Source organism: Phyllostomus discolor, chromosome 2 (genome assembly GCF_004126475.2).
Source record: "Phyllostomus discolor isolate MPI-MPIP mPhyDis1 chromosome 2, mPhyDis1.pri.v3, whole genome shotgun sequence".
Classification (NCBI taxonomy): Eukaryota; Metazoa; Chordata; class Mammalia; order Chiroptera; family Phyllostomidae; genus Phyllostomus; species Phyllostomus discolor.
In genome coordinates this window covers 7,305,787-7,332,411 of record NC_040904.2, presented here as the reverse complement: position 1 = coordinate 7,332,411, position 26,625 = coordinate 7,305,787, and the positions used below count along the sequence as shown (strand labels likewise).

General features: G+C 55.5%; 1 protein-coding gene across 1 annotated transcript in view; it reads right to left on the bottom strand.

Annotated features, from left to right (window-relative positions):
• The window catches only part of BACE2 (beta-secretase 2), a 72,091-nt gene that overhangs the window by 25,163 nt on the left and 20,303 nt on the right, over positions 1 to 26,625 (bottom strand). The window contains exons 2-7 of the mRNA XM_028504492.2: positions 17,776 to 17,864; positions 10,853 to 11,069; positions 7,510 to 7,638; positions 6,310 to 6,444; positions 4,421 to 4,522; positions 81 to 230 (exon numbers count right to left, since the gene is read on the bottom strand). Coding sequence (XP_028360293.1) covers positions 81 to 230; positions 4,421 to 4,522; positions 6,310 to 6,444; positions 7,510 to 7,638; positions 10,853 to 11,069; positions 17,776 to 17,864 — 822 coding nt within the window. The remainder of the gene's footprint in view (positions 1 to 80; positions 231 to 4,420; positions 4,523 to 6,309; positions 6,445 to 7,509; positions 7,639 to 10,852; positions 11,070 to 17,775; positions 17,865 to 26,625) is intronic.

Genomic DNA, 26,625 nt, shown 5'->3' with positions numbered 1-26,625 from the left:
GATGCACCCATTGTACACAAGGCGATCCCCTTTTGCAGGTTACACAGCGGAGAGAGAAAAGCGCCAGCCCGGGCTCCTACCTGAGGCAGGATGGTGATGCGGAAGGACCTGCTGGAGTTCTCGGCTCTCAGGTAGATGGAGATTTTGGGAAAGTAGGACCAAGGTGTGTCGGAATTCGTCCAGCACGCCAGCTGGGATCCGGTCCAGAAACCGTCAGAGAACTTTGGAATCTAGACAGAACAGGATCACGAGAGAAACAACTAGTCTGGCACGTCGACAGGAAATAGCTCCCGGCTCTCCCCGTCACCCTGCCAGATGCCCAGGGGGATAAACAAGGTTTAGTGTGGACCGCGCGATGGAGACGCCAGTCCTCTGGAAGCGGAAGGGCGATGGCAGAGTAACAATGATTAAAATTCCTGAGGCCTGTGGAGCGCTCCCTGGCACTAGTTACCATTGTAAGCGCTTCGCAGCAACGACTCGAATCCTCGGACACCGCCATCAGTGTGGTAACGTCATCCCTTCTACTTTACGGGTGAGGGAACCAAAGCACAGAGAGGTGCAGTGACTTGCCTAAGGTAACACAGCAGTCGGCAATGACCCTTTAAAAGGGAGGCCAGGTCCTCAGTGTGGCCCTCGAGGACCTTTCCAGCATCGCCTTTGAATTCCCTGCGCCCAGCAAGCTTCCTCCTGGCACAGAGCCCTCTGTGGGCTCCCCACTCTTCTGGAGCATCTCTCTGCTCCTCCAGATAGATCGCAGCTCAGAAGATGCCTCCTCCGGGAAGCCCTCCCTGACTCGCCCACATAACGCTCCGTTCCACTGGGTGTCCCTTTCCTGTAGCAGTTACAGTTTGACATTTATTGCGATTGGTTGACTTCTGTTTCCCGCACTAGGATCTGAGCCCTCTAAGGACGGAGGCCTGCTGTCGCCATCCCCTTGGGGTCCTAACACCCAGCCCGTCCGAGAGACTCAGGAAAGATTGGCGGGAAATACGAATGCATGTGTGGGAACACAGGCTGTCCATCTGTGCGTCTCATCAGGGCACTGGCAGGGCGGTGGCACCCACGCCCGCCCGCCACTTGCTGGATCTGTAGGCTAATTACACGTTCCAGGCACGCCGTCCTGCCAGGACCCGTGAAGCCTGCCCCATGCCTGCCTGCTGGCAGAGGGAGGGCTGTGCTGGAGGCTCCTCTTGCAGCACAGAGCCCCACTGGTTGACCTTGACTGCTGCCGGAGGAGTCAGATGGGGGCGGAGCTAGGAGAGCACTGACAGGGAGGGAGGGAGGAGTTTGTCCAGGGAGTGTCCCTGGGGTGGAAACACCTGAGTCAAGTTGTGGGGTGAGTGGGTGTTACTGAGGAATGGAGGGGGAGGGAGGGCACAGCAGGGGCCCGCCCTGCTGGATGACACAGATGACAGCCATGGTGGCTGGTGCCGAGGACAGGGAGGGGCTGGGAGAGAACGGGGGCGCCGTTGTGCATGTATCAGAGATCCTTCCCCAGAGCCCCGAGCTCTGCGCACACGGGGCATGGCTAAGACACCGCAGTGGGAAGCGGCTGGGTCACTCGTTTTTCTGAGTCCAAACTCCAGGGGCGGGGCCAGGCGAGACAGCTGAATTCTGGGGTCCGGATGGGAGGGTGGGAAGCAGCAATGTGGCCGTGGAGGGGAGGGCTTAGGAGAGAGTAAGAGGAGAGGGGCCTAGGCCCCGCCCAAAAACATGGGCCAGCCAAAGGGACCCCTCCCCCCAAGAGGGGCCCAGGGAAGGGGGGAGGGGGAGGCACGGAAGGGAGGGAGTGTGTGAAGGCAGCTGAGGCCGGGAGGCCAGGACGCTGCGAAGGTCAAGCGGGGTGAGGACGGACGGAGGACGCCCCGCTGACACGGCTGAACCCGGGGTGTCGGGCGCTACACAACCACACACAGGCTTGAGCCCTCCCTCTGGGGCGACACGGGGAGACAACAGCCTGTGGTCTCTTCGCCTGTGGAAGGCTGTCCCTCTGGACGCCTCGTGAGCGATCTGCAACATTTCTCATTCCGGCGTTAATAGCATGTCTCCTTTGTAACAGTGAAGCCGACGTGAAACGTGCATCCCAGGGACGGACCTCTCGCGAGACGGGTAGGAAAGGGGTGGGCGGTGGGAGTTTTTCTGGACAGGTGGCGGGCCTGCAGCCAGAGCCGCAGCGTCAGCCCTGGAGCAGGTGCAGCCACAGGTGAAGATGACGCTCTGTGAGGCCCAGGGACTCCCCTGAGGGGCCCAGCTCAGACCTGGACGGGGGGCGGGACCATCGGCCTCCAAAGGGGTCTGTCTGGAAAGCCTCCAGGGGTTTCCAAGCCACGTGGGGGACGCTTTTGACCTCAGGTCACGGAGCTTTCATGTCAGAAGTCACCCTAAACCAGGGGCGGCCCTGCTTCTGCATTTCAGTGCGGGAAGCACACGGCCTGAGCCACAGGGGCACCACGGTCGGTCGGACGGGAAGGGGGCCCAGGTCTCCCCGAGCACAGAACCCCCACCGAGCTCGTTGCAAAGTCCAGACCTGCGAACCACGCCTCTCTAAAGCCCCACCTCCACTATGCAGTGCCGGGAGCCAGAGCCCAGCATTGGCACCGTTTTTCTTCTCTGAAGCCAGCCCTGTGCTCGAACCAAAAGAAAACCCACGCCGAGAGCGTCTTCGAGGGCCCCGCAGACGGAAAGAACAGACCCGGCTTTGTGCGGACGGGAGGGACCGAGGCCCCGTGCGCCCCTGCTGAGCTCTCCCCGCCCACGGCAGACAGCCTCCCCTCCCCCAGCTCGCTCCTTCCTGACGCAGACACTGAAATCACGGGATCCTTTTCAACCCGGCAGGCAGACGCATTTTGGAATTTCCTTCCTTCCACCTCGAGGTGTTCTTGCAAAGTCAGTCAGCTGCTGCCCAGCATGTGGTGCAATGGCCTCGGGGATGCCAGCGCCTGTTAGCCACGGGCCAGCATCTTCACGGCCGTGAGAAAGGCCCCGCCCGTGAGGGGCTTTGTGAGAGTCACGTGCCGATGCCTCGAGCCATTCCTCCGCACCGCGGCGAAGCACGAGCAGCTCAGGAGGTTCCGTGGAAAGATGCCCGTGGTTGCTCTGCGGAGGACATGTCCACTGTTGAGGGGAGTCAGCAGCCTGCTCCGTACGTCCAGCGCGGTCTGGCGTGCAGCTGGCCTTCTACATTGAAGGCTCTCACAGCTTCAAAGCCATTTTTTTTTTCCTGGTTCGGCAGATACCAGGCTGCGCTGGGCTGCTGCCTTGAAGAAGACCCTTCAGTCCCCAAAGCGACTCCGTGTTTGTTCTCATTTATTTCCCCGCTGCGCTCTTCTTGTTTGCCTGCTGCCCTTCCCACGGCAGATGGAGACTTTCAGCATTTTGGTCCAGGACAACCACAAGCCCTCTCTCCCTTCCTGTTCCCCCCCCCCCGTCACCTGTAACAAAGGAACCGCTCCACATTCTCCTGTCAATTGTTCTTTGAGCTCAGCCATCCCGATGGGAGACTGAAATAATCAGCCCTAGTCAGTACAGGAAACTCTCCTTTTTTGGTGACTTTGCAAGGGTGGCCTCGTGTGGACAGATGCTTCTAAAAACTCCCAAGAAGCTGAGGGAACTGTTTATCGTGCATTCAAACAGTAGCAGCACCGGGCTTGGCTCATGAGATAGAAGCCTCTCTTTATGGAGCACGCGCTGCACCAGGCACTTGACCCCGCCCCTCAGGACGACCCTGCTGAGAACGCAGAGGCTCTCGGAGGGCAGAGACCCTTCCCAGGCCCTCTGCTGACACGTGCCAGACTGAGACTCACGCACTTCCATCTGACCCCCGGAGCTGTGTTCTTCCCCATCCATGCCATTAGGTCCCCTTTGGTGCTCTGAACTGGAATGCTGGGGTCACACTGGGAATACCATCAGCCAGGTCCCCAAAAGGCACACTGTCCTTGACCGTGATTTCACTGGATTACTGGGTGTGGCCATAGGATAATGACTCTATGGGCCAACTGGTCCTTGTTTTCCGTGAGTGGCATCCTTTCACTGAATTCAAATCCCCACGCAGCTTGAATGAAGGCCGAAAGCAGTGTGATCTTTGGTTTATTTCTTTAGTGTTAAAGGCCACAAGCATATTGCTGGTTTACTATTTGCTTTAAGGTGGTGTATGACCAAGTGTTTATTTTCTTGGGTTCAAAAAATGTGTTGCACCAACTACGCTGTGATGTGATCCAAGTCCTCCCAGGTTAAAACAAAAGAATTTTTCGCCGGGTCACCTCAAAGAAGAAGACTGTGAACTTCGTAAGTAATAGTTAAAAAAACAAACACACAACCCTTCAAAGTCCCCCGATGAGACCACTAGAGCACAGGGTGACACCACCCAGTGCAAGGCCATGACCTGGGCTCCCCAAGGTCCCTCCGCGTCCCGAGAACTCACCAGAGACGTGCGGGCCACGGCATCCACCACGGCGCCGAACACCTTCTGGGGCAGGCGCAGCAGCGTGGTGCCGCTGTCCACGATGGCTTTGTCCGCGTTGTACTGGAAGGGGGCGGGGCGGGGGAAGGCACATGAGTGACACGGCACTGCACAGCGCCCCCCTACCCCATCCCTGTGCATCTGCTTGCTGCACAGACATTCCGGCAGCCATGGGACTGCCTCGGTGGCTACGACTCATCTCATCTTCTCAGAACTCGGAAACCAAGGGTCTCTTAGCCCAAAGTTCTTGCTTCACAGAGAGAGGAACCGAGGCCAGGACAGTGACATGACCGACATCAACAGCCCTCCTCACGCAGAGCTGGTCCCTTAGGCAGAGGTGCCCATACTCCCTGGTCAAAGAGGGAGTGCCAGGGGCAACGAGGGAAGACCCGCCTGTCTTCAGAGCTTGCCACCACACATTCAGTGCTATTGTCACAGATCACACAAAGTCAACTCTCACTCATGCAGCAGATGGACAAGGAGAACCAGAGCTGCATTCAGGAAGAGAATCGCTCACGCACACACATGCACGCACACACACACAGCTTGTATTTTATTTCGGGCCCCTGGAGTCCACCACTGGATTCCTAATGGCAAACACGTGCCTCTTGACAATGAACTCAGATCTGTGGATGTGGCTCTATCCCAGGGGAACGGACCATCCTCTATCGAGTGTTTGTGGGTCTCTTGGAGGCACCTGTGTGCGTGGGCCTTTGGGGGGCCCTGAGAAGGTGCAGGTGAAAGGCAGGGATGACCAGGCGAGAGGTGTGAGGTAGGAATACAGGGTCTGGCACAAACAACGCCCCTTTTCCATTCCCAAATCATGAGCATGCAGTGCTGTAACATAACAATATCACACTCAAGCACACCACATGACAGTTTAGGTGAAATGTTCCAATTAAAACTGTCAACTGTTGTATCCGTACTACCCTACCAACCACCCTCAGGCAGGCGCTACCTCTGCCGGACCCTGCAGAATGACATGCTAGTACTTCTCCTAAACTGCTCTGCAAATGTTGCAAAGGGAGAGACTCCCTCAGGACATCCTGATGCCAATGGCATCATGTGCCCCAAAGAACCGGAACGGCAGGGAGAGTATGGGAACAGTTCGAGAGACCTGGTCTCACGGCTCTGCACACGTGCCTCCTTTCCATGTACCACTGTACGTCTCCCCAGAGCGTAACTTTTCTTCGGGTGAGAATTAGATCCTGTGGTGGGGGGCAGCTCTGAATGAAAGACAAAGCTGATGATTTATTTTTGGCTTCACTCGGCTTATTTTTAGTCCCCCTCTGTCCCCTCACGCTGGTAAAAACCTATATAATAACGCATCCTCTTCAACGGAGTTCAGGAAGCATCAGGCCAGAATGGATGCAAGAGGGGCAGCTCCAGATACTTCCGACTCGCCGTTTTATGCTAATTTTCCCCTGAAGCCAAGTGGTGGTAAGAAAACTTTTTTTTTTTTTAGAAAGGGGTCATTGCCCTGGCTGGTGTAGCTCAGTGGATTGAGCGTGGGCTGCGAACCAAAGTGTCGCAGGTTTGATTCCCAGCCAGGGCACATGCCAGGGTTGCAGGCACGGCCCCCAGCAACCACACATTGATGTTTCTCTCTCTCTCTCTCTTTCTCCCTCCCTTCCCTCTCTAAAAATAAATAAAATCTTTAAAAAAAAGAAAGGCGTCATCGATTTCAACTTGTCATACAAAAACGCCCTGCAACTTTGAACGTCATGAATCTTTGATGTATCTTGTAATGTAATGTACCTTCTGATTTCACAGTCAGGCCCCAGCTGCAATATTTAGGTGACTCAGGCACACACAGACAGGTAGGCACAAAGAGCTCCCAGGGTGGATACCTCTCTGCAGTCCAGATTAAGGCTCTGGCCTCCGATTTCCAGTTTCAGAATTTCTATCTGATAATACCACTCCTCCTTAATCGGGGTATACCAGATGTCTCCTGTGTACAAACTTGGTTCGATCCCACCCAGGACCTGGGGAGGAAAGGAGTCATAGGGATTAGAGAAACAAAGACACAGGCATGTAACACGTTACACAGAGCAGCAGGCACTTGCCAGGTGAGCCTTCATCGGGATCAGCACTTGCACTTCAGTCTGATGTTACAGAACGAATACATGTGCTTGAACATTCAACAGGGAGCGTCTGGGGGCCACGTAGCCAAAGGTCAAGCAGAAGTCTGCCCCAGTCTCATCACGATGCTTCGGCGGTTTTGCTGCTCTCAAGGAAGCACGTGTATCTCCAGCTTTACAAGGTGGAGAGTCTGCCCCCAGAGACACGCAGTAAAACTGCTAACCATGCAGACTGACAATCACTCCGCTCCTCAGCAGACAGAGGGTGACCTCGTGCTCCACGCATTTGCATGGAAAGCAGAGCAAAATGGGGCCTCCTCAACCCACGCTTCATTTGGCAAAACCGCATAACCCTGCTCCGCAGCTCCTCAGCCCCCTCTCCCCTGAAAAGGGGGGCAAACGGGTGTTGAGAACAGAGGTACTATTAGCAAGTGGAAGTCGCTGAGCCTGCTGCCTCTCACAGTTGGAGAGCAAAGGTGTCGGCTGCGGCCACCCGGAGGGAGGCCCCTCTTGGGCATTCTCCTGTCACCTCCTACTTTAGACATCAGGGTGCAGGTTCCATTTAAGGGACACTCAGGGCTGATGGCCTTGAATGATTCTGTTTCATTAACACACATGTTTGCTGTGTGTGTGTGTGTTTGTTGAGAGAGAGTGAGACAGGGGTCCCTGTCTGTCCAAACTTATGAAATCACAGGCACCCCCTCTGCTTCCCCTCCCCAGAGTAAGGCCCCACCTGCCACACCCCCACAACTGTTACTCTCTTGCCCCTCCCCCACCTGTCAAAGACAGTTACCTTTCAGAGGGAAATTTTAAAAAGCTTTCATGGAATTTGGGGGAAGCCACGAGAATCATCTTTGGCATGGCAGGCAGATTAGGAGAGATGGAAATATTTCTATCAGTACCCTTAAACAGAAGAGCGAGCCCCAGCGATGTGCGAGTTTCGCCTCTTTGAGACTAAGAGATACCCACAAGACTACCTCCGTTGGTACCGGCGCCGGTCCCCGGCCATCCCGCCCCGCACATCTGCATGGAGAACACGTTGGGGATCTTGGCTTGTGCAACAAGGGAGTCGAAGAACGTCTCCAGGGAGCTTGACGGCTGTAGGGGGACGAGAAGGGACAAGGCTTCATGACTCACGGTCCACGTGGGGGCGGCCCAGCATCGACACCACTCGATACTTAGTTTTTTCATCGCTACACAATGAGGCTTACGATGAAGGGCCCTCAACAACAATGCAGAAGCCTCCAACAGGACGTCCTATGACCTGGTATGTTTCCTTTCGGGGCGGCTGTGCTGTAAAAACGAGAGTGCCTCCGGAAGCTGTTGGGATGCTGTCACATTGGTCATTACGACAGCCAGCCCCCGGCGGCCGGCGTGGGAAGAGGGGGAAGTGGGGTCCCGAGGCAGGTGGCGGATTCTAACTGCGGACATCTCGGAGCGCGGAGGGAACAGGGCCTCCCGGGGCGGGAGCTGGTATGGACCTCTTTCAGCCGCGGTTGTGTAAGAGGCGCCTGGCCCGAGGGACAGTCCATCCCGGCTCCCAGACCGTGGTGCACGGCTTAGCTGGGCCAGCTGCCTACTGAACTCTGGTGAGCAGGGAATCACAGAGGGACCCACTATCCTCCCTGAGTTGAAAAGCTGCATCATTCCCTATTGGGGTCCTGGACTCTGTGGCTTCCTTACGTGTAGCCGTGCATTCAGAGGACGCCCCCATTTCTCCAGGACTCACGAGAAAGGGGGATGGTCTACGGGCAGCTCTGAGTTGGGGGTGGACCACGGGTGCTGGAGGTCATAAGGGAAGGTCACGGACTTGCGTTTGGATGTGGGCTTCGACCACTGGGAGGTACAAGAGTTAGTCACCACGAGCGCTGTTAGCGCTTGGAGAAAACTTAACTGCAGTAGCGTGGAGGCCGCGAGCACAGTCAGACCACCAGGGTTAACGGAAGGCTCGGGCATTTGTTATCTGTGCCATGATAAAATTGTTACCTGTAATTCTGGGGGCAGGAAGAAGAAGAGAGCCCCGTTATCTAAAAGATACAAATCTTCCCATTTGTCGAGTTCATTGGTACCCTTTCCCCCTCAGCCCCCGTGGATCTGGAAGAATCTGGTACAATCTCTGTGGGCCATCTTGGTCACGGCCCTTTGTGTTTGGGTCCCTGAGGGAGACGCCGGCGTCACCGGAGTGGGTGGGGCCGGGTGCTGGCCACTGGGTGCTCTTCTTTTGTCCGACTCCACTCGGGAGAGGCAGCAGGGTAAACACTGCCGGGAACCAGACCCCGGCTCCGCCACCTGCCAACCGTGTGACTCGTCCCTTTGTTTGTCCCCTTATCTGTGAAACGGGATCGTATCAGGCTCCCGGAGCCGCTCTGGGGCTTCAGTGGGTCGGTGTCACAGGAAGGGCTCAGCGTGGTGCCGGGCACATGCTGAGGGTCTGTGACCATGCCCAGGACCCCTGCATGGGTTTCGAAGCGCCATGTCTTCATGAGCAGGAGACCCTGACTGTGAGGTGTGTGGTCAGAGCCAGGCATCTGCCGTGGGAGAGAGCCCGTGGGGGGCTCTGACACACGTGTCTGACACACGGATCGGCTGGGGACCACCACACATGATGGCCGCCACCCCCTGCTCGCTCCACCTACTTCAGAAGCGCCTCTGGGCCACCACCCGGACCTACCGCCCCGCCTGTCCCGTGACCAGCCCCGCTTCTTACACAGCCTGTGGCTGTCTCCTAATGCCAAGGACGCGGGGCCACTTGTTGGTGGTCTTGGAATTCCACAGATGAAAGATAAAAGGTCATGTGGGGAGTCTGGACAGGCCCCCCGAAGTTCCGGGGAGTTTATTCCCAAGGGGAGATTGACATATGATTAATTCCAGATGCTTCCTCCACCGCCTCCCAAACGGTCAGCATAAACACAGACGTGCCCACATCTTTGGGTTTCAAGGTCACAGGAAGGTGACATGTTTTGCCCAAGGTCACATTGTCGGTGCAAATGTACTTAGGCATTGAGTTATTACCAGTTCTGAGTGTCACATTAAGTTCTGCCTATGGTGCTGGGAAAAGAGGGGGCTCCAGGACCAGCTGGGGCCCACAGACAGAGGGGGACATGACCCAGGGGCTCTGGCGGCCCTGGGGGTGGAGGCCGCCCCTGGCCCTCAGTGTGCTCGGTGTGAGAGTGGGGCTCACTCGGCCTTATGGGGTCCACCTCATGCAGGCATCTGACATTCTCCACCTCGAGGAGCCCCAGGGCTGGGGGCCCCCTGCCTGCTGCCCAGGCCCCCCCACCCGGCCTGTATCGTTTGCTAGGGAACTGGAGCTGGAACAAAAGTTCTGAGGAGGAGAGAGAACGAGCTTTCCCTTGGGGCTCCCCGCACGCGGACCAGTGGGGCTTGCTGTCACCCGACTGCTGCTCTCCCAGCTGGGCTTGTTTTTGGTTTCCCGCTCAGCTCTGGCTCCACGCCAGACACCCCCCCCCCGCCCCCCCCCAGCAACAAGGTGTAGTGCCGGATCACAGGCAGGAGGGGCGGCCCCATTCCGCTTTGCTCAGGTGTCCTGCCTGGAGGCACCCCCAGGGTGCCGCCCACCTGCCTCTGGCCAGCTTCTGGGTGGAAATTCCCCAGGCGTTCGTGAGCCAGCCTCCCCCCTGCACGCTAGCATGGCCTCCCTTGGGTGGGCCCAGTAAAAATATTAGAGACCGTTCAATTCTGTCTTTCCTTGTTCTGTGAAGGCTCCAAACGTCCTCCTGGGCACATTACTCCTTCCAGGGGCCGGCGACCCCTCGGCCAGGTTTTCAAGTGGTCTGCACTCTGGTGGGGTGGGCATCCCCTCGGAGGCGGTGTGGAGCCACGGGAGGCAGCCCGAGGCACTCTCAGCCGGCCGGGGACCACCTCCCCCTCCAAGGCCGCAGTGTCTCCCTGGGCTCCGTCTTCATGCAAATGCATGACTTGAACAAACGTGTTTTCTTTTAATCCTGCGCTAATCAAAACTCCTGCACAAAACCACGATCAAAGTGATTCCCATTATATTAGTACAGTATTTTTGAACTACACAAGTAAAATAGATTAAAAACAAAGAGAAAAAAAGGGAACGGTACCAGTGCATCTTGCAGGAAGGTTCAAAGAACTGTGCCATGTACCTTTAATTTTAAAATGCTTTGAAATTTCAGTCACGGTGTGACCAGGGCTCTGTTTCAACCCCGTGACTCTAACTGACCCCCTCCGATGGCAGGGACCCACACGTCGGTCGGCCCCTCCATTGACAGGGTTTCAGAACCTCCTCGCTCCACTCAACCTCTTGAGACTTGGGGACCCGTCTTACCTTGGCCAGGGCTGCGTAAGCGAGTCCGAGGATCCCATTCCACTTGATCCCCGGCAAGAAGAAATTGTCCGACTCGAAGATGGTGGCGACGTTGACGAGGAAAGAGCTGTTGAAGCCTTTGGGGATGGTGACCAGGTCCTCCCCCACCAGGCCGGTCCAGCTCCCTTGCGTGTACTTCACGGTGACGTCAAAGCCCTTGGGGCGGTACGTGCTGGACCTGCAGGAAGGGGAGCAAGCATCGCGTTGGGTCTGGGTGCCCCCGTCCCGGGAGATGGCCCAGCCACCGCTGCCCTAGACGCAGACTCAACAGGAAGCGGTTCCTAACGGCGTTCTGTTGACGAAGCTACACTTCCCACCCAACGTAATCGCTGCTGTTTGGGTGACGGCGCTTCTGTGCCCGGTGTAAGGAAATACTGGGGCTGACAAGTGGCCCCTGCATAGAATGCTTCTCTGTGCACCAGACAACCTGGAGGTCCGGTGCTTTGCTTAACCGTGTTAGCCTGTGAAGGCACCACCGAATTTGGGCACCTGCCTGGTCTGGCTATGTGGGGACCCTGCATTGCTGCTTTGTGACACGGTTGGGGGTAGGCTAGTAGCCTAGAACGAGGCGCCACCAGCCTGTGCCAGGAGTGGTCTAGGGTTCAGGTTCACACAAACAAGCAGTGCAATGAATGAAGATGGAGCCGTGCCCCCCAATGCCTCGGGCCTTCCTCCTCAGGCCCCACACGACCTCCTGGTCTCACGGGTCCCTTCAAGGCTCTCCTCCGATGCCCCAAAGCTGATCAGACTCACAGCAAAATGTGGGGGATGAAGCAAATGGCACACTTTGACACAAGTCACTGTGACACCCTCTACATGCACGGAGCCCTAAGGGTGTGGTTGCTCTAACACAATAAGGGAGCAAGACAAAACGACGGGCAGGGCCAGGGAAACAGAGACAGACAGCAGGCAAGTGGACACCTGGAATTCCGGACAGGGAGGAGAGCTTCCTGGGAACTGAGCAGGGTGGGGGAGGGCAGGCTGGCTGGACACAGTAAGGAGCCCAGGGAAGATCTCTGGGCAAAAACCTGGGCATTGAAAGCACATTCCTGCAAGGAAAATGATCAGATCCCTAAGAGAAATGGCAAACCGTCAAACAGATCATTCTAGAGTGTTCTTGTTGACTTGCACATTTCACTTCACTCTCTTTTAATAGTAACTCTCTAAACCGTAATGTTAACAAGGCCTTTAGTTACGTGCACAAGTACAGTCTTCTTTGGAAATTTAGTCCGAGACGACAAGAACTTCTTTTTTGGTGCATCTGAGAAGTTTGAAAATGATGGTGTTTAGCCCTGAGTGGTGTGGCTCAGTGGACTGAGTGCTGGCTTGTGAACCAAAAGGTTGCTTGTTCAGTTCCCAGTCAGGGCACAGGCCTGGGTTGCAGGCCAGGTCCCCAGTAGGGGGCATGCGAGAGGCAACCACACATTGATGTTTTTTTCCCTCTCTCTCCCTCCCTTCCCCTCTTTCTAAAAATAAATAACTAAATAAAATCTTTTTAAAAATGAAGGTCTTTAATGTAGTAAACTGCACTTCTGAGAATCTGATCTTTAGCAAACACCCAGGAAGCAGATGGAGGTTTATGTACAAAGACAGACATTGTGTTTTATTGATCATGGCAAACAGTTCGAAACCACCTCCATGCCCAGGGAAAAGGAAATCGTTTAGCAAATCATCGTACGCCCATATGATTAAAGATTACACAGCTCTAGAACACAGTATTTACTAAGAGACTTTCAATGATGTAAAAAAATTAAGGTAACAAATTACACACAGGGCAGAATCTCCTTCAAGACCATCCATCAGACTCAGGTATCCGCAGAGGCTGCCCCTGCCCCGCGCGGTGAGCTTTCTGGTGGGAAATGCTCCCTCTAGTGGTGAGGCCCTTCCACATTTTCTGCATACAAGACTTGTTTAATTAGGGGGGAAATTATTTTTAAAATGTCGGGCAGACATATTTTGGAGAACTTTTATTCATTCCAACTTTGTAATGAAATGCAACATGTGAAGAATGTGTAGCTTTACTATTTACTGGGGTAGCTCACGCGCCTTAGAGCATGAGCAGCTCGGAGTGGATGTTTTGGGGGCACATCTCCGGCACAGATGGAAAGGTGAGAGTGGGCGGCCCTGAGACCCCCCAGAAATGACACGGGTAACGTGCAGAGTCTGCTCAGGGAGAGGTGGCGCCCGAGGGGCGGGGAGATGACCAACTCGGTGCCAGTGGGGATGCCGGTGTGCTGGGCAGATAGCCAGGGCCCCCCTCGTTTATGCTGAATAGCCACACAGATAGTCAATTATTCAGTCCCTTTCGGCAATTTGGGGTCATTGCTCAAATTCAAAAACACACTATTGTTAGCAGGAGGTACTCATTATTTTGAAATGCTCAGAGAATGCGATCTAGCACAGGGTCCGCACCCTGTTTCTGTCAAGAGCCAGAAAATAAATGTTTCCTCTTTTGTGGGTCACGTGACTTCCGTTACAACTGTTACCGCCCCTCAGCTCTGCAAGGCTGATGAGCAAGCAGCCTCTGATAATATGTAAGCAAATGTGCTGGGCTGTGTTCCAATAAAACTTTATTTACAAAACAGATAGCAGGTCTGATGGAGCTTGTGGGCCCTCGCTTGCCAACTCTTGATCTTGAAGACTAGTTATCCTCCCAAAACAACAGAAAGTACCATGACTTTCTTTTGAGAAGTTGCTTTAAAGCAAGAAGTTGCTTTAAGAAGTTACCTTATCGGGGCTACCAAACACATTAGAATGTGCTAGTGTTAACGATAAGAGACTGAACATCTACGGAACATGTCTTCTACAGTTTTCGACCCGGTTGCTATTCCCCTCTCGGGGGGAATATTCTGAATATTTGGTTGCCATTTGCAGAGAGACGAGAGGCAGCTGGAGGTACGTTGCTCGGGGCCAAATGCCAGTTCAACCACCTATGAGCTCTGTGACTGCGGGCTGAGTTATTTGACCTCTCGGCGCCTCAGTCTCCTCAACTGAAAGATGGGGCTAATGTAGCACCACACACCTCGAGGGGTTAATTCTGAGGATTAAAAGAATGAATATTGCAAAGCATTTAGAACAAAGCCCTGGCACACGGCAGGCACACGAAACAGCTGCTGTTATCACAATGATCTAATCACGTGCTACCTTTAGTCAATGTCTGAACCAGTAAAAAATGTGAGGTTTTTTTTTCCCCTAGAAAATGCTTCTCTAGTGTTATTCTTACTGAATATCAAAAATCTCATTTTGAACTCTAACTGTCCCCATGGCAAGGGGCAAGTATATGGGAGAAGACTCAGTCAGGTGGCGGGGGGGCAGAGGAGCTTTGCAGGTTTCTCTCTCTCTCTCTCTCTTTTTCTCTCTCTCCATCTGAGGATATGATCATTGATTTCAGAGAGGGGGAGGGAGAGAGAGGGAGAGGAACATCAATCAGTTGCCTCTCACATGTGCCCCAACCGGGGACTGGACTCACAAACTAGGCATGTGCCCTGACCGGGAATCGAACCTGCGATCTTCCACATTACAGGATGCTGCTCCAACCTACTGAGCCACAGCAGCCAGGGCCCCGTGCAGGTTTTTAAAAGGTAGAGTGGTGGTGCTCCAGACCAGCGCTGCCCAAGAGATACTGCTGTAAGAAACGGACTATATTGATGGCATCCAGTATGGCAGTCAGTCACAGGTGGCTACTGAGCACTTAACATGTGACCACAGAATGACTAAAACACAGAACGTTTATTTAACATTAAATTAAATAGCCACACGTGGCTAATGGCTACCCTTGAGGAAAGCACAGCCCTGGATAATGGGGGGAAAGTCATCCTAAACTCCTATTCCCTGGGATCCTCAAAGTGCACAGCAAAGAGCAAAAGCCCCAGGGGTGAACCGTAAGTAGCTCCCAGGTTCATTAACACGCAGTCTCCAGCGCTAAGTTAAAAACCGAGTGTGTTCCTCCTCCCTCCTCACGTTCTAACCCAGTCCTCTTGGCACCGAGAGGCCTTGGCTCTCGATTACCCTGCACATTAATTAACCAAATCAAGAGAGAGGGCCCAGATTGGCTTCTCCTGCGCAGCATCCGTTCCGTGTGCTTAGAAACAGCAATCCATCAAGGATGTGTGGAGCCAGGAAAAAGTCCACTCACAGCAGTAAAATCGCTTTGGAGCGAATTCAGGAGACGCTCTCCCTCTCCTCGGAGAGTCCAGGGAGTGCGGGATTGGAAAGTGAATCAACTGCACTGAGGAGAAGAGAGCCCAGCACATGCCACTGTCATAAAAGAACGGGATTACTCTCAGAGAATGTGGGGAGGGCAGGGCGCAAGGGCAGAGCTCGAGGGCTGAGCCTTTGGGTCCACTCTGCTTCTCCCCAGCCACCCCCCACCCCTGCAACCCAGGGGAGGCCCTGGAGGACTCTACTGACACTTTCCTGGGGTGCTTCTGCGCATTTCAGAGGGTCACCTTTGGGGTGGTTGGCCTGACCCGGGGACCAGATTCCCCTTGGACACTTATACGTGGTTCTGCAAGTGACCGGAACAGTGGGTTGAGATGGTGGTTCTTCAACATTCTCCACCACAGCAAAGGCTGCTGGGGTCCCCTAGGGTGAGCCCCTCCTGGACACACAAATGCCGGCACGCTCGAGCAGTTAGCTAAAGGATCAGGCAAGAATGGCTGTCATTGTCACCTGGGTGGACGAGGCCCAGGTCAGCCTCTCTAAGGAGGTCACCAGGTACTTCTCGCATATTCTCATCCCACTTACGGGCATCAGAGGAGGAAAAGGAATTGCAGCCGCAGTGCAGCCGCTCTGCGGGCTTCACCCCGGGTGGATACGGGAGGAGAAATGTTAATAGAAGCATACTTAATTTCCTGAATAGATTAGTAGGTCAGAGGCATGAGTATACTGACTCTCTGATCAAACCAGCTGGCTGGCGGCTGTTTTATTGGCTAAAAAAGCAGCGCGTCTCTCAAAACACACTTTTTTTTTTTTTTTTTTTTTTTTTTTTTTTTTGCTGTATGGTTAATTCGCCCAGCGCTCACCACCATGAACAGCGGGCTTCTGACGGGAACAGGCACCAAAATGACTAATGGCAGCCCGGCACCTCATTCCGCAAATCAAAGAGATCTTGTCAAAGAACCCCAGGCCAGATCTCCAATTACCGGGGAGACGTTTCAGGAAGCCCTCCACTCTAACCCCCGAGTCTGGGGGACTTGAATCGGAGGCTGAAAAAAACCCAACCAGAACCCTTGTTATAACTCAGGGAGATCAGAGGGGCAAGCAAACACAGGAACATCACAGCTCAGGGCTGCCTCTCAGAACAGAAGCCTTTGTGAAGACGGAGAAAAGCAGAGAGAACGTTCTCTTGGCTTCCATCCAGTGCCACGGTGGAAAGAGTACCGTAGGCCAGCTCCAAAGGTACCCGAATGCACCAAATGAATCACAGGTAATTTACACAGAGCATGAATCACGTTCATAGTTCACAGTTTTGTGATAATAGATCTGTGTTCAGGTAAGCCCGTGAAAGCAAGGAAAAACAGCAGACAGGAGGGGAGAGGAGGTAATGTGGATCCCAGCGTGGGGGCAGGGACGCAGCCGGTGGCACGGCACCCGCCTGCCATTCAGAGACGTGCCGCCCCAGGCCGGCTCAACTAAGAAGAACCCCGCGGCCCTGCTGAAGAACGGTTCTCTCTACGAGAAAGGCAGCATCGGGCACAGAGGCCAAATGAGAGTCATGCTCTGCAGGCACAAAGGAAATCTCAGCAATGCTGGCAGAGGAGCAAGTCCAGCTGAAGTCTGGAGGACGGGGTGCCAATGGGATGAAACTGACAACGTAGTTTTGGGGGGAAGCTTCAGTGAGGTTCTTTGCTAATCTGGAAAGTCACGTCAGGAACCCATTGTTCTGGGTGCCTGAGTCTATCTCAATCTGCCCCGGGCACTTCCTGCCTGGGGAGGGAGTCACAGCGCCCCCTATGTCACGTGTCTCTTACTGCAGTCGAACCCGAGTGTTCACCTATTGAGGTATGGTCCCCCTCTATAAATGGCCTCCTTTTACTCTCCCCTATGTTATTACATCAGGGCAAGCAGAACGACGTGCGTAGGTTAAGCTACATAAGGCCTGCCCTTCACTTGAGGGCATCGTGAAGGAAGTCCTTGTAGAAACTACTGGCAACGCAAAGGTGGCTTTCCAATTAACTCAGGTGCCGGCGTCGACAGTCTCACACTCGCCTCCCTGTCCCTGCCCCGGCCCGAGCCGCCTCCACTTTAGGACCAGAGTGGCCCAATAGGCATCAAAGGGTCCTGTGTGCCCCGCAGCTCGGGCGTCTGACTTGCATTTTCCTAAAGCAAAATCTCGTGAGATGTACAGAGGCCATTACGATTCCTTATGAATTCCCCTAGAGTGAACACATACACACATATACACACACACAGCAAACATACACTAATACATTATACATACAACCACACACACACTACACACATCACAAACATGTACACACTACACATTACATGCATAACCCCATACACACAATACACACCACAAACATGCATGCACACATGCTACATGCTATACATATAACAACACATGCACATACACATATACTACACACATCACAAACACATACATCACACACATACTATATATGTACACACATGCAAACAATGATATACATACACTATACATGTATCACAAATGCACACACACACTATACGTGTATCTACATACACTACACACACAGTCACAAATGTATATGCATACACACAGCTACACACATACACACAGCTATACACACAGTTTTCTTAAAATGAAACAGGCTTTTGGCCGTTTTGCTCCGGGTACTTGGAAGAACTGGTGTGGTGCCCCCAAACCTGGCCCCGCCCGCCACAGACCCATCACTCACCGCTCCGTGTCAAAGTAGGAGTCTATGTAAGAATGCGGGGCGCCGGCCACGGCGAAGTTGCTGCTCCCGGTGTCAACGAGAATCTGCAGCTTTTATTTTTAAGGGGAAAAGAGAGAAACCATCGGGTTACTTGAGTAAGGCCATACTCTTGAATAATTCTTTTAAAAACAAAGTCCCAATAACTTACTACTTGGAAAAACATCAATTAGAAAAAAATTTAAAAAGCTGTTACAAAGTTGACATCTGAGCACAGTGCATTAGGACGCTTGCAGCAGGGAGGGGGCACTGTTTTGTGCCGATACACGGCAAGCCTTACAGAAAACAAACTCCGTGAAGTGACCACCTCGGTTTCCCTGTAAAGCCACTGCTGAGAGCCAGGCAGGGCCCTCTCTGTCCCTGGGCTGCGGTCTATGCCTGTCACCTGCCCGGGGTCGCCAATTCCCGCCTTTCCAATCTCACTTGGAAACCCTGGTCCAAGGGGGCCTCCCCTCCCCTCTGCTGCACAGCACCTGGGGACACCTGCCCCAGGTGTCAGTCTTTAGCTTTAATGAGGCATAACTCACAGCAACAAACATGCGAGATCCTGGCTCTCCCACTGGTGAGTTTAGTCAGACATGCTGGCACCCAAACCAAGCCATTCTCTCCAAAAGGCCCCTCTACGCCACTTCCTGGTCAGGGTCAGCCCCTCCCGTCCAGCAGTTCCCGTCCCTTCCCACATCACATGCTGTTTTAATCTCGTTGTGTAGGATATTTACGGAGACCCCATCCATGGGCATAACTGATTAAATCTTTGTCTATTGGTGATGATTCCTTTGGCCCCTCTCTTCCCCCCAGGGAGGCGAGGTGGAGGGTGCCCGCCCTCCGATCCCAGGGCAGGTTCCCAAAGCCAGCTCGTCAGTGCACCAGGGTGTGGCTGAAAGGGCCCTGTTGTGAACAACAGAAGAGTCCTTTGTGGCTGCAATCACTGGGGAAAGTCCGAAGGCTTCTGGACCCCGGCCAGGAACTGGGCCGAAGACAGGATATACTAAGGCCAGCACAAAGCACGCCCACTTTTATTACAAAATCAAAAACATGCGATTCTGTAACGTAACCATATCACACTGAAGCACACCATGTGACGTTTGAGGTGGCATGTTCAAATGAAAACTGTAAATTATTACACCCCTATTATTACCTCACTGACCCCTAAGGTCAAGCAGGCCTTACTCCTGTCCGACCCTGTGTGTTCCTTCCTATACACTGCAGCGTCCAGCATGGCCCGTGAGAACACAGCAAGTGCCCCAACAACCTTGTCCAGCACCTGCACAAAGTTCCAAATGCAACTTGTCAACCACCAAGGCCACTGCCCTAACAGCAGACGTCTGGTTCAAGTGGACATACGTTAGCAGACGTAACTCACAGGGCCCTGTGGCGGAATTCCCTCCTGAGCCTGGACTGGTGTGGCTCGGTGGGCTGGGCGCCGGCCCGCAGGGCGAAAGGTCACCAGTTGGATTCCGGGTCAAGGCACGTGCCTGGGTTGCAGGTTTGGTCCCTCGATTGGGGCGCATGTGGAAGGCAACAGATCAATGTTTCCCTCCCTCTCTTTCTCCCTCTCTCCCCCTCTCTCTAAAATATTAATTAATTAATTTTTTAAAAGAGAATTCCTTCCTGAGGCAACTCCGAGAACTGCAGGCTTTCCAGAGAAGGGAGTGCCGCTGTGAGTCAAGACACACGGAGCCCCCTGAAAGCAGTGCAGCGAGAAGCGCCCGTTCTCAGGCATTGAACGTCACAGACTAGAGAAGACAGATGCCTGGACCCACACCTCTCCACGCTCGTGCTCCGGGGGAAAGCGTCCCATCGGTGCCCTGGTTTCCTGGGTCTCGCTGGCCGCCACGCAGCCAACGGGCCAGCGGAACGCTGTGCCAAGACCAGGTTGCCCGGCAGCCCAGGTTCCCAGGCTGGCACTCTGCATCCCCACCCCGAGCTCCTGCGCAACTGGGCGTGGTCGGCACACAACACACACAGGACCATTGTCCCGGGCACAATGGCTCCAGTGATGGGGAACCGTCTTGGCAGACGGTTTCGCTCTTCTTTCCAGAGGGTGGGATTCCACCCGCAGCCTCTGCATCCTATCAGCACCGAGTCCTTTTCCACACCCCTGCTCTTCCAATTCCGCCGCATGGCTCGCTGGCTCCTCGTGACAGGAGTGGGGCGAACGCAGAGAGAGCCACACTGGCTGCACTATTTCACACAGACGGCTGATCGCCCAGATGTTCTGCACAAACTTCTCGGCTAGCCCCGCAGAAGCCAGCCTCCAAGGAAACTCAGTTCAGAGTCACGGCAAGGCAAAGCGGTCCCCACCTCGCTCGTTCCGTTCCTAGAGCCCGTGATCTGAGGAGACAGACCACCCCGGTAAATGAGGCAGCCACAAAGTCCAGCAAGGGGTGGACACCCAGGGAGCAGTCCACGCTCCGGCTTGGGCTGCAAGGCATGCTTCTGAGCAGCAAACCAGCCAACGCCTTTTGCAGCTCGATGACGCTGCCAATAAACACTTCTCAGGTGGGTTTCTCCCCAGGGCTGTGACTTCCTTGTTGCAAGTAGTCTCGACCGAAAAGGAAAGAATAATAAGAATGCTGTTTGCCCTATGATGTTGCAGGATCCGCTGTAAAACGACCGAAACGCAGAGGCTGGGGGTGCAGGTTTCTCCTGGACGCCTGGCCCCAGGCCACAGGCCAGCAATGCCATCTGCTGCTTCTATTATCCCGGGAATTTCCAAAGTCACTTCCTGCCTCCGGGTTCAGTGGCACGCACACATGACAACCTCACCCCCAAATACATGGCATTCAGCCTGTGAGAGGCACCGAACATGCACACGGAGCCTCAAATTCCCGGAGTGTTTTGTGCTCTCACAGCACCCACTGAAAATGACTCAGAAGAGCCGGAGAAAGATATTATCCGTGCTCCGCAAGGAGGAATGCAGAAATGCATTACTGTTTTTAGAGTGTGTTCAGTGACAGGGAAAAGGGCTTCGAAATTAAACTTTTAAAAGGGGAAGCAGCAGAAAGGGGCGGGGAAGGGAGGGGCAGTCCAGCAGGGATGAACGGAAGTGCCCCTGGGCCTTTCCCTAAAACCTGCCTGAGACCCAGGCGGCAAGACGCAGGCGGGTTCAGAACCAAGGGCAGGAGTCGCCTGAGCCAAGTTCTGGTGCACTTCTTCCAAAATGGCAAACACGCCGCCTCCCGCTCCTGCCTTTTCCCCCTCCCACCCGAGCGTCTGCAGGGCCTCTCCCCTCTCAGGTCTCTCCTCTCCACCACCTGCTGGGACGGGACTTCCGCCTCACCGTCCAGTGCCAGCTGAGGTCACCGGCGACCTCTCTGCACCAACCCCACCACCACCCCCTCCGGCCTTCTAGCACCGCTGGCCACTACCGCCCAGCCCCTCCTTGAAGCTTCAAAACCACCACCTTCCCGGTGTCCCCGTATGGCCCTCCCTGCTCAGTGTCTGTGGCTGAGGTCTCCCTCCTCTAGCTGAGCTTTGGAAACACCTTACACGCGGCTCCTGAGGATTCCCCATCCTCAGCTCCTGTGGCCTCATTTTCATTCTAGAATCCAGCGGCCTTCTCCAGATTATATCCCCAGCATGGGGCACCCTCTGTGAGAACGAGGCCTGTGTGTGGCTGGCTCATCAGTTCCTCTCTGGTACCACGGACAGTGCCCAGGGCTTAGTAGGTGCTCAGCGCACAGTCGCTGAATAAATGGAGGAGACTCGGGGATGGAGAGACTTCCACTGAGCGGAGACTAAGTGGCAGAAATGCGTGTTCTGAGAAGAAGGAGCGTGCGGATGCATTTATGACAACAAGTCTGCATTGCGCACCTACCGGTCATACACAAAATATTAAGAGGGCAAAAGATTTTAAAACAGCCTGTTCTCGAAGACAAGGAAGAAGAAGTATGAAAATTCTCTTACTCCCCCCTCCAACCCCCAAACAACACCTTTCTTCTTCGGCAGTATTCTCCGTTCCCAGCAGTCCTGCCCAAAGTTGCACAATGAGATGGTACGAGATAACCACGAAACAGGAAGGACCACTACGCCCACACCCCGTGTGGGTGGGAACTGAGCATGTTCGAAGGCGATCGGGCTTCTTCTCCCACGGTGAGAGCGCTGCCTTCGAGTCCACGGGGCTCTTCACGTGTCGAGCTGCGTCGGGCACACGGGGCCTGGGGTCAGTGCCCCTCTGCCACTCAGAGGTCTGGGCAGCTGCTTCTCCTGCCTGCGACTCTCTGCTCCCCCTTCAAGGAAGGGGGTGCTCGGCCACGCTCGAGGGGCCCCTGTGAGGAGCACACACAGTCACGTGGGTTAACTGCAAGCTCTCGGCCGGCGAGCGAGAACTGCTAGTGGTGCCACGTGCCCAGTTCTCAGCAGCAGGCGGGACGACTGAGGTCAGGCATCGGTGGCCTTCAGGACAAATTCCATGCCATCCCAAGGAACTGACCCCTGTGGGCTGGCCCCAGAGGGAGCTGAGGCCAGCAGCTCCTGCAGGAACGCTCTTGGGGACAGGGAGGACCTTATCACCCCGCCTTGCTCTGCCCGGACACAGCTCACTCACTTTTGGACTGAAACATCCTGTGGGGGCTTTATTTTCCTCGCTTTGTTCTGATGCATTTTGTCACCCTTGGTGACATCTTGCGTTGCCTTCGAATTTCTTCCCTCTGTCTAGCTTTTCTCTCAGCGACCTCCTACGTTGTTTGAGGGCAGTCCTCTTTCCTTGTCTCTTTCAGATGGTCCCCAGAGCGAGGACAAGAGGGACCCGCTCACCCTGTTCCCAAGATGGGGAGGAAGAGCATGTGAGCTCCCAGCGGCAGCAGAGGGGGAGCAGCTGAGAGGCCGAACCTGCAGAAAGGCTGAAAGAAGCCAGAGAGAATTCACCAGGCCAAAGTCACTACACATGTGTGCAAACAGTTTATTTAGTTTTTTAGGACGGCTTAGGATGGACTGCCCTCATTAATGCCCCACCTGCTCTAAAGGTAAACACACACCACCTGTTAGACATCCAGGGCTAACCGAAGTCAGGAGCGGGAAGACAGCAGAGGCTTAGGGAGCCCACCAAGGGCCCTGGCGGCTTTCTCTAAGCGGCAGGGGCAGCCTCGCCACCGTCCGGCATCCAGGGCGGGCCTGGAGGGGAGGCCACAGAGTGCACGGTGCTGGGAGCGACTCTCAACCCCAAACGCACGGCAGCCGATGGGCTGAGACCTCTGTTTCTTCGCTCCTCCGGTGGACAGCTTGCAGTGTGCCCTGCCGCCTCCCAGGAGTCCCCCCCCCCCGTCCCCAGCAGGACTGAGCCCAGGCACTCGCTGATCCTCGGGGTCCATCCTGTCTGCCTCCCCCTCCATGAATGCCTTGGGCAGAGAGACGAGGGGAGGCTGAGTCACGCAGGCGCTGCCTTATGCAGCCTGAAGACCAAACATCTGCTACCTCAGACCCCGAACAAAATGAACCCAGAGTGGTCAGGAAAGCCAGGGTCTTCCCAGGGCAAAGCACCATCCACCGCTCCCCACGGCTCCCCCCACTGGCTGGAGCTGGCACAGAGGCTGCGCTGCCCCTTCCTAACCTCCTGTTGACGCACGGGGCAGCCCCTGTGCAGAAAGCCGGTTGCTCATTGCTGCAAATAAGGGAACATGTTGCATTCAAGGCAAGAACTGCGCGATGCATCCAGCTACTGATGAGCAGCCCAAGAATCCTCAGCCTCTTTTCACTGCCTCTTTTTCAGCAGGTTAATAGGAAAATGAGCAGATAATTTAAATAATGGCCCGTTTAACGCAGTGATCCCTAATTACATCAGCGGCCCATCTGCCGGAGGCTGCCGGCGGGAGAAGCCACGGCGGCGTCCTTTCCGGCCCGGCCGTGCGGGCTGTTTGCCCACAGTTATTACCCGCGCTTGTCGGTGCCGATCGCGTTAATCAGGGCCTTTCAGCGCCTCCGTGCTAGAAACGCATCTCATTTGCTTAAACGCATCTTGTTGAAGAAAGCAGAAATAATTGCCACGCGCCACTTCTCCAGACTCTGAAATTAAGGTTGTTTTTTATAGAGAAGGGGGGAAATTCGTTTCCAAAGGGCTCCACTTCGCACCACCAGATGTTGAGGAACTTCGTGGAGAGGGGCGTGATGGCGCCATTTATTCAGGCTTTGCACGTGTGTGTGTGTGTGTGCGTGCGTGTGCGTGCCCATGCATGCTTGTGCTCCCACTATTGCACCACAGGCCCTCCTAGGAAAACACAAGTCAAGCACCATGCAGACTCCGTGGCTCCTTCTGGAAAATCCCCAACGTGCCCAGTGCGCGGGGGGAGGGGCCCAGGCTCGGCTGCCCGGCTCCAGCCACGGTGACCGCCTCCTGGGGTGGGGGATGCTTTGGGCTGGGCAGATTGAGGCGGGCAAGGCGGCCAAGGCGGTTGAGGCGGGCCGAGGCGGTTGAGGCTGACACAGCGGGACCTGGAGTGCAAGGGGGCTGGTGCAGGGTCCCTGCCTGAGGAGCTGACAAGTTGTCACTAGATCATGATCCTTCTGGACACAGGAGCTGTCACCACCACCTCTGCAGCTGATGCCTGTCCCCGGGGCAGTGGGGCACTTAGTGGGGGAAGGGGGGAGGTGCTCCCGAAGTTTGGAAACCTTCCAAAGCACCCACCCCTGTTAGGAAGAGTAGAAAGGGTAAGGGGATGAGATGTTATCAGGCACCCACAGCCTTAAATGTGCTGGCAAGGACTGCCCATTCCCTAGGGTGCTGGTGCTTTTGTTTCCACCTGGGGCCCCAGGGTGCACCGTGCACAGTCTCTAAGGCAGAAGAGCATGAAAACTATGAGCGTGGGGCCTGTGAGGCCTGGACCTGAGCCCTGGCTCTGCCTCCGATGGGTTGAGGAGTCTCAGGTAAGTTGCACACCCTCTCTGAGCCTCAGTGTGAGGTGGGATGCGAAGAGGGCTACTCTAAGGGGCACGTGGGGTGAGCGTGACGCAGCCAGAGAGCGCCTGGTGCACTCGGTGACTTCGCTTCTCTGAGAGGGGTGGCGTGACTACTTTGCCATTCTTCTCGTGGCAGGGCTGACTTCTCCTACCACGGTGCCCGCATGACCCGCATCACACTCCCAGCAGGCCTCCCCGGCATCTCTGCGTGGCAGCCAGTCCACGCGCAGGCCGGAGGTGGCATGAACAAGCAGCTCTCCCTGGAGGCTGTGCACAGTGGTCCTTCCGGTCCTGGGCAGCTGCTGCCGCTGCAGCAGCAGGAGAGGCCAAGATGGGTGTGGCCATACCCTGAAACACTGGGGGTGCCCTGTGTGGGGGCGTGGGCAGTGCCCGCACTCGGCTGGAATCCCAGGGTCCCTGATCCTGTTTTGGCTCTGCCTGCCTCTTCTTCCCCACCCCGGTCAGCAGGTCACGCTGTCCCCTGGGTGCCCAAGCGCCTCCAATCCCTTTCCTTCTGCCTCCACCCCCATGAATCTGTGTCCCGTCCCTTCTACGTCTCGGGTCTTCTTGAAGCTGCTCCTGTTCCTCTCCCCCACCCCAGCTCCTCCTGGGATCACCCCAGTGGCTTCGAGTTGTGAGCTCTGAGCCCAGTGCCGGGCGCACAGTAAGCGCTCAGGAAGGGTTGTGGAATGACGGAAGGGCGCCCAGACACCACTGAGGCCATCCTGTCCCGAGAGGCTGAAGTCCAGGTAGCGTGAGCCCTCTGGCCTGGGTTTCTCAGGTGTCAGTGCCCTCCCCGGGGCTCTGGGGAGCTCGGGAGTCTACCCATTCCAGAGCGTCCTGGGCTCTGAGGACATCTTTTAACAGGAGAGTGGAGACAGCATTACAGCATCCTCGGGAGAGAGAGAAGACTGTCTTCCAAACCCACCGCCCGGTGAAGCTGCCGGTGGGTTTCCCACTCCGTCCCCTGCGAACCTGTGCGTGTTGGCCCCCGCCCAGTTCCACGTCCCATTCTAATGCTCCCGCGACCCTTCCAGGTAACGGAGACGCGGAGACGACATCCGCACACAAGTCCCAGGGATGTGCTCACACACCCAGGGCCAGCCCTGGGCCAGGGGCCGGCAGATCCAGGGCCAGAACCGGGTGCCGATTCCCCTCTGGCCTCAGAGCTCGTGGAGCACCCAGGGTCCCACCCGTGGGAGGCGTCCGCTTGCCATTGTTGCTGCCCATGGCGGCTGTCTCTTCAGAGATCCCAACATCCAGTGCCCGGCTCTCCGCCTGTCGGACGGACGGAGAGGCCAAGCGGGAACTAACTCCGAAGGGAACTGTTCTGAGCGGCCTCCTGCCTGTCAAGCTTCTGGAAGTCCGAGCAGGAAGCCAGGAAGGGCTTGTTTGTTTGCAGAGGATACTCAGTGACAGAGGTCTGGGCACTTCCACGCGCTGGGCCAGTCCCCTCTCTCTCTGCAGGCAAACTTGGGGGGGGGGGTCTGGGGGGGGACAGAGAAAAGCACAGGGGGCACCCTTTCTACGGAGGACGCCGTGGCGCCTGGATGTCCCTGCCTGGGCTGAGGGAGGGCGTTCCCCTTGGCCTCCAAGGTCACACAATGTCCCTGCTGGCAGGGTGCCAGCCCCCTGGTGGAGGAACGAAGGCTGAAACTTGAGGGTCCAGCAGGAGAGTCACAAGGCCGGGCCTCATTCACAGACGCCACCGTGGGTCAGAGCCATGATCCCTCTCCCCAGGTTCACACGGAACCGCTTCTCACAAAGCACTTAGCACAGGCAGGTCCGTCCCCACATTTTGGTGACTGTGGGGGGAAGGGTCAGGCAGGGGAGCCTGTATCCGAGGGCAAGCTCATCTTTTCTTCCCCAGAAACACGACGGAAACCACGCCCTGAAACCCTTCCTGCCTTGTCCGCGATT